Below are 12,694 nucleotides of genomic sequence, written 5' to 3'. Positions count from 1 at the left end.
AGAACTCTGTCCTCCAGACCTGAGGGGATGACGATTCTAGTGCCTCAAAGAAGAATGTCATTCATGTGTGACACTGTCAGTTCATTGCAGATTTGCTTGTACTTTTGTAGAATGGTGATATCTTGTGAGTCATCCTTGTCTTGGTGCCAGGTGTTGCCTCTTAAGTATGCAACAACCTTTTGTAGGACTCTGTCTGTGAGGGTTGCCTCTTTAATGTCAGCTAAAGTCATGGCTTTGGGTGTGGCATGTTGTGCCAGGAAGTTGACATACTCTTCAGCTACCTTTGTTGCTCTTGTGTGGTTTCCAGTTTGTAGGGGGATTGGATGTCTGGACATGTAGTCGGCTGGGTTATCCATTCTTTTTCTGTAGACTACTCGAAGATCGTATGGTTGAAGCCTTAGTCCCCATCGTTCGATTCTTGCAGGTGGTTTTGAACGAGGGTTGTTCCATATTACTTCCAGCGCTTTGTGGTCTGTAACCAAAGTGAAAGGGTGTCCATACAGACACAGATGGAAATGTTCACAGCTCCATACTATTGCCAGTGCTTCTCGTTCTGTCTGCGAGTAGAGTCTCTCAACGTCGCTTAGAGCACGACTAGCGTATGCTATAGTATTTCCAAGTTGATAAAGAATAGCTCCCAGACCAACAGGGCTTGCATCTACGACCAGTTCTGTGTCTTTGTTGGGATCAAAAGATGACATCACAGTCTCACTGGTTAAGCTGTCTTTCAAGTTTTGCAGGGCTTTTGCTTGGATTGGACCCCAGCACCATTGTGTGCCTTTCTTGGTCAACTCTCGAAGTGAGTTGACTAAGAAATGACTCAATCCTGACTGGGGAAACCTATATAACCCTGATGTTAAGCAGTCTGTACCTGTGCCCATACTCTGGACTCCTATGGATACAATCATTGGAGGGCCTGCCTTCACTACTTCCTCAGGTGTGATAGAAGCTTGGGTCCCTTAAGTCTCATCTCCTATCTGGGCCCAGGCTGGGGGCATGCTGCGCCCAGAAGCTCTGTCCCTGTGCACTTATAAGAACCTGAATGGTCAGTGGATTTTTTGGGGGGTTATTTAGGTAAAAGCAAATTATTTGGTGCTTGGGAAGATGGATTCTTCAGATTCTGATCTTGCACACCTCCAAAGATAGGAGAATGTAAAAGTGCCTTCTGTTAACTGGTAAGTTGGTTTGTAAGACGATAAAAACGGTCAAAGTTTGCAAGCAAAGCAAAAGCTGGAAAAAGAAAAGATTAAAGAGACTAGACCACACCGTTCAAAGAAATGAATTGTATTGTTAAGTCCAATCTGCTGATAAACAAACAAACATTGTACCAAACTATAACCTGAAGGCAAAACTGGAGCTTCCCTTTTGGCTCATTTCTAAAAAAACACTTTTTTTAAACAGCATTGCAGATATTTTTCTATTTTATATACCTACTTGATCCTGTTTAGAGTCACAGGAAGATGATGGCTGTCTCCAGCAGTCAACTTTATGAATTTAATTACTGCTAATTTGTCATAGTTTTTTGAATGTTTCAAAAAATTTTAATTCTAAACTGAAAGAAATGTTTATCATTTACTTATGGGGATTTGGAATGAGGTGGGATATCCTTTTAGAGGTTAAAGCTGTAGTGTGGGCACAACAAGTTTTTTTAAACACAATTTTTTTAAAAATAAACTAGAACTGCAAGCAGTTATCAATCGGTTCCAAGCTCCTCCCAGCAAGTCGGCCACTTGCTCCGCCCCTCTCGGCACACTCCACTCCCAACATCCTGCCAGCCTGACTTCACTGCGTCTCTCAGCAAGCTGACCGAGTCGAATATTTTCAGGATGGTGCGTACTCCTTAAAGGTGTTCAATAAGATGTAATGTTATAAGTTCTTAAGAAATCTCTTAATTGTCTGAAAATTACTGCAATATTCTCAGATAGTCATGTCTGCATGTGGAATCATATTATTATATTTCAAAGTTATTAGTTTCAGTAGTGTTTAAGTCAAAAAAGCTAACAGCCATTTTATGCCACACACAGCCAAATAAATAAATTTATGTAAAATCCATTTTTCATAAAAAAACCCCAAAATATTCTCAGATGATCAAGTCTACATCTGCAATATGCATTTATCTCCAAGTCCCTAGATGAAATGCTTTTTCAATAGAAAATTGTTCAATGCCATTTTTTAGCCTAAGCCCTTCACTGAAAGTCTCTGCCCCTCTCTACTAACAGCCCTCGGCGGTCTTACCGCCCCGAGCTTTGCCCTGCTCCACGAAGAGAGTGCAGTTCAGGGAACTAGTGTTCCTGTTAGCGTAGCCGCTTTAATAAACATCTTAAAACTTTGTTTTTTATTACTCTTATTTAAAATGTGTTTAATAATGACAAAGGCAGTCTCATAAAATAAGCATTTAAGAATCCATTGAATATCCATTATGACAATAAACAAACAGGTTAAACTTAGTCAACTGAATTGGATTACAAGTTTGAGCAATTTTAGGAGAAATAAATGTACAAGTAGTTGAATTGGAGTACATGTTTGTCAGGTGTGGTGGAGATTGAGGTGAACCCAATTTGCAGACTCATAATGAGCTTCAGGAAAAAATAATTTTATTAAAAATAAAAGAAAAAAAACAAAGGCTGATGTGGCAGCAAAACAAAGCTAGATGCAAAATACAAAATACAAAACTGTAGCAAACACGAGAGGCAGACATCAGAGGAAACCAGACAGCTCATGAAGCTACAATGGACCAGTAAGTAAGTGGAGGAGATGACCGGATTTTAAAGACAGAGGGCAATGAGGGGAAGTGGGCACAGGTAAGTCACACCAAATCTTACTTCAATAATTGTATAACTGAATGAGTTGTAGACATCTATTTTTTGTTTGTTAAAGTTTATTAGTTGTGGCAGCGATCTTGAATCAGGTTAACTTCAAAGGACAGTTACAGATGTACATCCAGTGATTACTTTTTCACACACACTCCCACACACACACTAACACACACAGAAACGGGCAAAAAGTATTTTCACCTGCCTCTCACTTTTTGTTGGCGAGCAATAAATATGCAACATGCTTGAATAAACAAAGAAGAAGCAATTGTGATGATCAACATTTGTAATAAGATTTGTTATTGTCACTTCAGTTGAGTTTCTGACCTTTTTTACTATTTCTGTATTTGGGAACAGAAACCCTTTATATAAGTTTGGAATATCGACGGATTCTTAAATGTGAATAAACTTTTCCTAAATCAAAATCAATTTCACTATTCCAAAAAAGCTTTTCATGCTTCATCTGTGGTCTGTGATTGTTATGTTTTTGTTTCTACTTTGTGCAGTGTATTGCTGGCAAAATGCCTCCATTCAGCTACTAGTGTGTATTACAGTTAATGGAAGTACAGCAACTGTCAGAATAATTACTGTTTATGCTGATGTTTGCAATTTGGCAAAAGCAGTCTACACTCAGCCACAAAGTTTCCTTTTTTCCGTCTTTGTCCTGTGAGTTTTGTCAGTTTTCTAACAGAGCAACTGGCTCAAAGACAACTAAGAGACAACTAATCAATTCCAATTAGATTGACATGAAGAAAAACAAGAAAAATGTGTAGGATATCATAGAAAAAAGATTTAAACAACAGAAAACCATTGCTAAAAGTACTAAAACTCTAATATAAAGTCCCTGAACATATGATGATGACCCTTCTACACTCTTAATTACCACTTAGAACATGGCTGGTTTGTAGGAAATTTGGAAAATCCTATGCTCCTAGTAGTTGCAGTATAGTTTTTTTCCTGCTATATTCTGCATTCCTGAGTTGCTTTTTAGCACCCTCAACATGTTCTTTACTGTACTGCCATCAGTACCATAACATGACAATACTACCATGTTTGTCTACGATTGCACCACAACTCATACCCTGCCTTAATGTGACTCTCTCAGACAGTGCCAGCACACAGCTACACACTAAAAGATATTGGGATGTTAGCATGACATTACACCACGGATATCACATCTGTACTGGGTCATTTACTTGATCTTGTCACAGCCACAATCGAAGCCTAAGCATGAGGCCAGTTATACTAGTCCTGCTTCAAAATCTTAACAATTAAGCCACAGTGGTACACATTCATGACCAAAAAACAAGATCCTGAATACAAGTGAGTAAACTGAGCTTCCTTTGTAAGGTGGCCAGGCTCAGCCTTAGAGATGAGGAGCATTGTCATCCTGCGAGAGCTCGATGTAGAGCTACTGCTCCTTTGCACTGAAATGAGGAGCTGAGGTGGTTGGGCATCTGGTTAGAATGAATCTTGGGTGCCTCCCTCTGTAGGCTTTCTGGTAGGAATTCGGGGCAGTCCCAGAAGTCGCTGGAGGGATTATGTATCCCCCATGAAAAACTAGAGAGTGTTGCTGGGGAAAGGCATGTCTGGCTTTTCTTCCCAGATCAAATGCGTCTGTGACCTGACCAAAAACAAGTGGCAGAAAATGGATGGATGTATAGTGTACATAGACCCCAAGTCATGGATGCACTGACACTACACTCCACCCAAGACCCCAGAATACTCATAATATATTGATAAATCACCAGAACTTTCCTACAAACGTTTCCAGCATTTTAAAAAATCCTGTGGACCTATCAAGCTTTATTCCTAATATGTACCTGAAGACGTTGCTGTAAAGGCCATCAACATTCTGGTTGACTTTGTTTATGCTGTAGCAAGGCCATTATCCTGTGTGAAGGAGGCTGTAGCACTTTTTATATAGATGTTGTAAGTATTAATTCTCTGTTGGTAATTCACACAAACCAAACTCAGTACCACATTGGCATGTAGCCAGTGGATGACAAATAAACAAATGAAAACAACACAAAAATTATTTTGGTTTTGTGACTGATCTGTTGTGTGCATCAACAATGACCTCTTTGGTATATACACACAGGACACTGATGAGCACAAAATGTGCATTGCTTTGTGATAAGGGCTATAAAACACAGTTGATGCATCTGTAAGTGATCATAGTTCAAATACAGCTGATCAGATGGCTGCAGCTTTTTCATGCTTTTGTTGGAGTGGACCAAATCCACTCTGCAGGAACCCACTGGACATCTGCCTCCTCCATCTTCTCAAGGTCTGTTTTCAACTTCCTAAATGCTGCAGTGATATCTCCGTTAACGAGCACCTTGTCAAACAGGTGACCGTACAAGCTCTCCATGATTTCAGCCAAGTCAATCATGTCCTCAAAATCCTCCTCCTGTGAACCAAAAGTACAAAATAAATCATACATTCTCATAGATTTCTACATGAAAGCCTGTTTTAGGTATCAAAAAAATCATTTTTCAAGAGAAATTTATTTTGTATCCTTTATTTAACCAGGCAATTCCCGTTGAGATCTCAGAGATCCCTTGAAATACTGCTGTTTTGATGTTAATATGGCTAAAACCGGGCTATGTGCTGAAAGCCAAGAATAAGAGATATTTTCAAAATCCTAAAAAGGGTAACAAACAAAAGCTGGACTTCTATTCTGTAGTTGAAGAGATTTTTTAACAACAGCTTGGCATTAAGGCAAACAGCTAAAGTCATGCTGTAGCACAGGTGTGTGTGATCTCGTGGGTTTGATAAGGGCCATATAGACAGACTGGGTCAAACATTTAATCTGAGTTGGGGATTGGAAAAGGAACTTAGAATAGTTTGGACCCAGTAAAAACATTTGCATCCTGAAACAAACTTTACATGTTCTTGTTCTAAAGACATCACAAACCCAAGAGTGTAATACCACCTCTTTCTTTGAGTCATTTTTTCAAACCATCACACTGTCTGAATAAATGTTTTTTTTTTCTGGGCAAAAAAAAAGATTACCTAACTGTTGTTGTAGAACAAGAAACCACCCACAGAGTAGCCCTGTACCTCTCTGTGTCTTTTAAATGTGTCTAAACAACAAATCACCCAGTCTGTCATGTAAAAACAACGTGTGTATCTGTAAGGACTGGCTGTGCATATGAAGGTGTTTGAACTTATATTTCCCCTCCCACATGTTACTGACCCTGGCTTCACACAAACCTCTGGAACTTGTAGTAAGAAGCAAGGTAAACATAAGCTCTCTTTTACTTGTTAAACAAATCATTCAATTCACTGGAAACGTGTTAAATTCCTATTCAGTCCAACATGAAATGATTCTGTAGTATTCATGGTTATTTATCAGTCCCTGCTTTAACCAGCACTGAAACAAGAAGAATTCTACAGTATGTAGAATGTTCTTACACATATTATACATACATTATTAACACATTTATCTGGAGACAGTGATTTTTTATGTTTATGTCTTCTCTGAGAAACAAATTGTTCAGGAGCAGGTTAAGATTTTAACATTGTTACCACTGAAGAGAACCACCTCAGTGACACAGAGAAGCCAGACTTAAACCAAAACTTATTTATCTAACTACCAAAACCTGATTTGTAGTCCAAATCAAAAGTGGTTATGTTTACTTACTGAAAAGATTCTGACTTGGTTAGTATTTTCTTCATCACATAGAAATTTAGCTCTCCTCCTGGTGAGGCGCAGCTCCTCGATCCGTGGGGGTTTCACAAACACCACATAGGGTTTGAATTCAGAAGAGTACACATGCTTTATTTTCTGTAAACACAATAAGGTATGGTAAAATAATTATAAAAAATAATATTCACAGGATGTACGAAAACTCTCCCATTAGTTAAATTGGCCTTTGCCCTATAAAAACAAAGAAAACAAAATCTGCAAATATTTCTAATTCACATGCATGTTGTAAAGCTATAGTTGAATCCAATATGAAAATTTTAAGAAGCTTCTCAGAAAATCTGGACAAAACATGAAAATAAGCTTTGTTTAACTAATGTTTCAGTTTAACTGATGATTCAATCAAAATCACATTTATTTCCCCAAATATACAGGGATCTTTACAAAACAATTGTTCCTGGTTACATTGAAGGAGAAAGGAGACTCCAGTGTGGAAAAACAAACAAACAGTTTTTGTGTCTACTGGTCTTTGTTCTGATAGCACAGAATGGTAGTTTTTTTTAAAAAGGTGGTGTGCTGGGGGACTTGGGTCCTGTGCGATTTTCCAAGCCTGTCTCATGACCCTGGCATTGTGGAGATTCATCATCAGCTGTTGTTGTTTACCACTCAGTTTACTGCCCAGTTTAACGATGCAATCAAGTTGATGTTTCATGTTGGTAATGGAGCCAGGGTGAAAAACTTAAGATGCTCTCGATAGGAGATTTGTAGAACTAGGAATCCACATCAGTAGAGATGTTTAGCATTTTAAACAGCCTGAGTGCATGCATCCTCCTGTGAGCCTGCTAAATAACCTTATTTGAGTGTTCTACCCATTTCATGTCCTTTGTGATGGAGATGCCCAGAAACACAGCAGAGTCCACCTCCTTTACAACAGTGCTGTTCACGATGAGAGGAGTGTTGGGGAGAATTTTTGCAGAAGTGAACGATTATCTCAGCCATTTTGCTGGTGTTTAACTCCAGGTTATTTTCTATACACCACACTGTCCGCTCTGTAGCCTGTCTGATTGTTGGTAGTGAATGCTAATGTCATCAGCGTATTTCACAAGCTTTACAGAGAGGTCACTTGAGCAAAGATCATTTGTGTAGAGCAGGGGTGTCAATCTCCAGGCCTTCAGGGCCACTGTCCTGGAAGTTTTTGGTTTTTCTGCTCCAACACACCTGATTCAAATGGTTTAATTACCTCCTCACCAAATCATCAAGTTCTCCAGCAGCAGGTCCACAAGTCATCCATTTAAACCAGGTGTTTTCAAGCAAGAACACATCTAAAACATGCAGGAGTGCGGCCCTCAAGGAACGGAGTTTGACACATGTGGTGTAGAGTGAACAAATACTAAGAGTGTACATAACCCTGTGGTGCCCCCATGTTGCTGGTGATGGGGACAGACAGGTGAGTACCACACCTCATCTGTTGAGACCTGTTGGTGAGACAGTCTGTAATGAGTTCACAGATGACATGAAATGTTGTCTGCAGATGGAATGGATTAATTGTATTGAAGGCGTGGCTTATGTGCAAAAATGTATGTATAGCCTTTAACATTTAGAAAAAATAAAAATAAATCACTTGTTGAATTTAGAGTACTAAAACATACAGGATATGTTCCTTGCATGAACCCTAAAAGTGCTGATCTGAATTCACAGTTCTATATTCAAGCGTGCCATTACTATTTACGAAGTTTGTAACTCACGCTAGCAGTAGCAACTCGGACTCTGTTTGGCGGAACAACTTGAAATTTGGTACTCTGTTCAGATTTAGCATTACTACAAAGCACAAGAAATATTGTTCGAGTTTAAGCGCCTCCCGGTGGTTTATAAATGAAAACATATGAATGCTAACCAACATGGCCAGTTTTTATTTTATTTTCAAAAAAGCTTTAGACTATGGTGGATTGTAAAATTTGGGCAAATAATGGACAGGATAATGGTCATCTGTGAATATTTACAATTTTTTTCAGGCATTATGGATTTTTAACAAATTTCTGAATATATATCAGTTTGACTAGCACTGCTACAAAGAGGGTTAACAATTTCTTGTACAAAAGCCGTTGAGTGAGGAAAGTGCAAACATTATTCCGCATATACACAGAATACAGAATATTTGGGAAATTTTATAATAAAGTTTTGATTTTTTATGATTTTTTTGCTATTAGCTAGCTGGACATCATAAAAATTAAGTTATCAATTTTTTTATAAAGAATGCGTTCGATCCAGGAACATTTCTTGAAAATTATGTATTTTTTATGAATATTTATTTGGCTCGCTTTAGTATGCAATTACAGTTAACATTTTTTTTTTTTGCTAAAACAGCATTGAAACTAGGTACATCTAGATAAATGCATATTATTACAGATGCAGCTTTTTGTTTTGTTGTTCTGTTTATTTTTACTTTATTAAATTAGTTATTTAAAATGAGTCTGCGCCCTGGGATCACCTTCATCTCCACAGATCGTGACATAGACTTGATCATTTGAGAATATTTTGGTATTTTTTGAATGAATAATGGATTTTATATGAATTTATTTCTTTGGCTTTGTGTGGTATCAAATGGCAGTTAGCTTTTTCTTCCCGAGATTTCTTAAGAAATTATACCATTGCGTCTTACGGAGTGCCTTTAAATTTGCACCATCCTGACAACTTTCGACTCAGTCCACTTGCTGAGAGAGGTGGTGAGGCCATGCTGGCGGAACGTTGGGAGAGGAGCGTGCAGAAAGGGGCGGAGCATGGAGGCTTGGAACCCATTGATAACTGCTTGCAGTTCTAGTTTGTTTGTTTTTTTCTTTTTTTTCCCCCAGCACTGCAGACAGCCCGTCTCAGCAGCTCTTTGTTTTTTTCTCATTTTCTAGTCTTTTTAGGTGTGTTTTTGTCTCCCTCTACTCTTGTTCACACAATGGAGCTGACTTCTTTCTTGAAAACTTTGTTTTGATTTTTTTTTATTACAATTTTTATGTTCAGAGGCTGTGTGAGTGAACATGCTCCTATTGTTTATTCTCAGGACCAGCTGCTTTCCATTGGCAGCTCTACTGTGCCTCCTCCTGTAGAATGACTTGATGTCCCCCGTGAGCTGAGAAGGAAGAGACACGGGAGACCCGTGGGCATCGGATGTCGCAACCAGGGTAGAAGATACAGACCTGACATTCCGTCCATCATCATGGGAAACATGAGATCTCTTCCCAACAAAGTGGATGAGTCGGTGGCTTTAATGTGCCATCAAAGAAGCTACCGGGAAACCAGCCTCAGTTGCCTGACAGAGACATGGCTAACCTTGTTAGCTCCAGACCCTCATCTGAACATTGATGGCTTTCATTAACTCTGCGCCGACATACCCAGGGAGAGTGGTAAGAAGAGAGGAGGGGGTCGGGCTGTGTTTGTGAATGATAGATGGTTAATGCTGGACATTTAACCATCAAAGAGACACTCTGCAGTAAGGACATTGAACTGCTTGTGGTTAATATGAGGCCACACTATCTTCCTCAGGAGTTTTTACTCGTTATTGCGATAGCTGTTTATGTCCCTCCGTCTGCAGCAGCCTGCGATTTCCTCAACACTACCACGGCAGACTCCAAACACAGCACCCACAGGCCCTCTTTCTTCTCTCCAGGGACTTTAATCATGTCTCCCTGTCCTCCACTCTACCCACCTTCACCCAGTATGTCACCTGCCACACCAGAAATAGCAACACACTGGATCTACTTTACGCAAACATCAAGGATGCATACAGTTCATCACCCCTGCCTCCCTTGGGGGGCTCAGATCACAATCTGGTTCCTCTCCAGCCTGTGTATAAACCCCTGGTATGCAGAGAACCAGTTGTGACACGATCAGTGAAGAGATGGTCTGAGGGACTGTTTCAGCTCCACTGTGTGGAAAGAGCTCTGTGCTCTTCATGGGGAGGACAACAATAGTATCACAGACTGCATCACGGACTACATCAACTTCTGCACTTCTGGAAACACTGTGCCCATCAATACTGTGTTTTTTTTTCAACAACAAACCCTGGATCAGTGATGGAAAAAAAACATCTACAGGAAGAAGATGGAGGATCAGAAGTTTAAAGACAATCTTAGGCCACAATCCAAGCCTTCAGGTTGTAGGAGACTTGGGGTGGGTGAACGCCCTGAACCGGCCAGTCACCCACCTCTCCCCCATCCTGAGGACCTCAGCAGCTACAGGCCAGTAGCCCTGATGTTGCATCTGATGAAGACCCTCAACCATCTATGTCACCTGGTGAGGTCTTTTTTAGAGCCACTGCAGTTCGCCTACCAGCCTGGCATTGGTGTGTATGACACCATCATCTACCTCCTGCACCAAGCTCTGACACACTTTGAGAAGCCTGGAAGCACTGTGAGGATCATGTTCTTCGATTTTTTCAGTGCTTTCAACATCATCCAGCCAGGATTCCTGAGGAACAAACTGAAACTGTCCGGAGTGGACCACCACATGTCCCAGTGGATACTGGACTACCTCACTAGCCGCCCACAATATGTGAGGACACAGGGCTATGTCTCAGACAGGCTGGTCTTCAGTATGGGGGCCCCACAGGGAACTGTGCTGGCACCATTTCTCTTCACCCTCTACACTGCAGTTTTCCATGAACTTCCCACACTGCCATCTGCAAAAGTTCTCTGATGACACTGCCATAGTTGGCCTCATCACAGGTGAGGACAACTCAGAGTGCAGACAGTGGACTCAGGACTTTGTGAACTGGTGTCAGTGGAACCACCTCCTGATCAACCAAGGAGCTGGTTGTGGATTTCCGCAGGCGCAGACCCACCTCACTGATACTAGTGAACATCCGGGGAGTAGACATTGAGCTAGTGGACTCCTATAGGTACCTGGGTGTTCACCTGAACAAAAAACTGAACTGGACTTACAACACTGATGCACTTTACAGGAGGGGTCAGATCAGACTCTACCTGCTGAAGAGGCTGAGGTCTTTTGGAGTGCAATGGGCAGTCCTGAAGAAAACTGTTTTCAAATTTGACTATGTAGTAGCATCAGACATCTTCTATGGTGTTGTCTGTTGGAACAGCAGCTTATCATCAGCAGAGAGGAAGCGGTTAAGATAAGCTAATCAGGAAGGCCAGTTCTGTGCTTGGATGCCCCCTTCACCCAGAGCAGGTGGTGGGAGACAGAAGGACTCTAGCTAAAATGACATCAGTCCATGCATAACTCCGTAACTAAACTGATGAGCTCCTTCTGTGACAGAATGATGCATTAAAGCATGACAAGGCAACTCCCAGGTCCTAAAGTTATTTGTAGGGCTGTATCTACTTTATCAAAAACTGTCTACAAGCAACATTTTGCAATGCCCACTGACAGAACCAAAAGTTAAACTAGTCGCACATGCAAAAAGGTGACCTACCTGTCATTGGCTGCCTACAAGCTACAGCAGAAGTAGGAGTCCAGCCTCATTCTATATAGTTAAGTCTGGATCACCACTACTGAGCCTGAGCCTGGTGGAAAACTGAGTTTCATTAAAAGGATGATGCAAAAGAATCTCCCACTGATACAAAAGCATACTTGATAAATAATGTTGATTGTGCTTCAGCTCACCATCTGGGATGTGTTAAAGGGTTCATCCACAAGGTTCATTTAAACAACACAGTGCAACCTCTACACCAAAACCTTAGCACCATTAATACAGCTGAAGATTCTGAGCAGGACTTGATATCAGAGACTGTCTCAAAGACAGCAGAAATCTCTCTTCTACAGACTGCACTCTACCTTGCTGATTTTAAAGCTGGATGTGAAGACTGTCTTAAACTTAGAAGAATGTGACAAATAATCCACTTCGGATGGTCTTAAGTGAAGAATTCTCTTCCAGAGGAATTCAAGCCTTACTTCCCTGTGTGTCATGAACTACCTACACGGACAAACAATGCCTCAGAGAACTTTACTGGTGGTTACATATCAATCAATCAATCAAATTTTATTTGTATAGCACATTTCAGCAGCAAGGCATTTCAAGGTGCTTTACATAATTAAAAAACAAAATAAAAACAGCATGTGACATTGAATAAACAGTAAGAAAGAGACAAAACCCCACACTCTAACCCTAATTTAGCCATAAGCAACTCTAAACAGGTGGGTTTTAAGTTGAGATTTAAAGGCACCCAGTGTTTCAGCTGTTTTACAGTTTTCTGGAAGTTTGTTCCAAATTTGTGGTGCATAG

General features: G+C 40.4%; 1 protein-coding gene across 1 annotated transcript in view; it reads right to left on the bottom strand.

Moving 5' to 3' along the window:
• Positions 1–4,995: 4,995 nt before the first annotated feature.
• The window catches only part of LOC108247957 (MAGUK p55 subfamily member 7), a 61,017-nt gene continuing 53,318 nt past the window's right edge, over positions 4,996–12,694 (bottom strand). The window contains 2 exon segments of the mRNA XM_037981940.1: positions 4,996–5,226; positions 6,463–6,606. Of these exon segments, the coding sequence (XP_037837868.1) occupies positions 4,996–5,226; positions 6,463–6,606 (375 nt within the window).

Source organism: Kryptolebias marmoratus, linkage group LG20 (assembly GCF_001649575.2).
Source record: "Kryptolebias marmoratus isolate JLee-2015 linkage group LG20, ASM164957v2, whole genome shotgun sequence".
NCBI lineage: Eukaryota > Metazoa > Chordata > Actinopteri > Cyprinodontiformes > Rivulidae > Kryptolebias > Kryptolebias marmoratus.
Note: the sequence above shows the minus strand (reverse complement) of the source record. Positions and strands in the feature narration are given on the sequence as shown.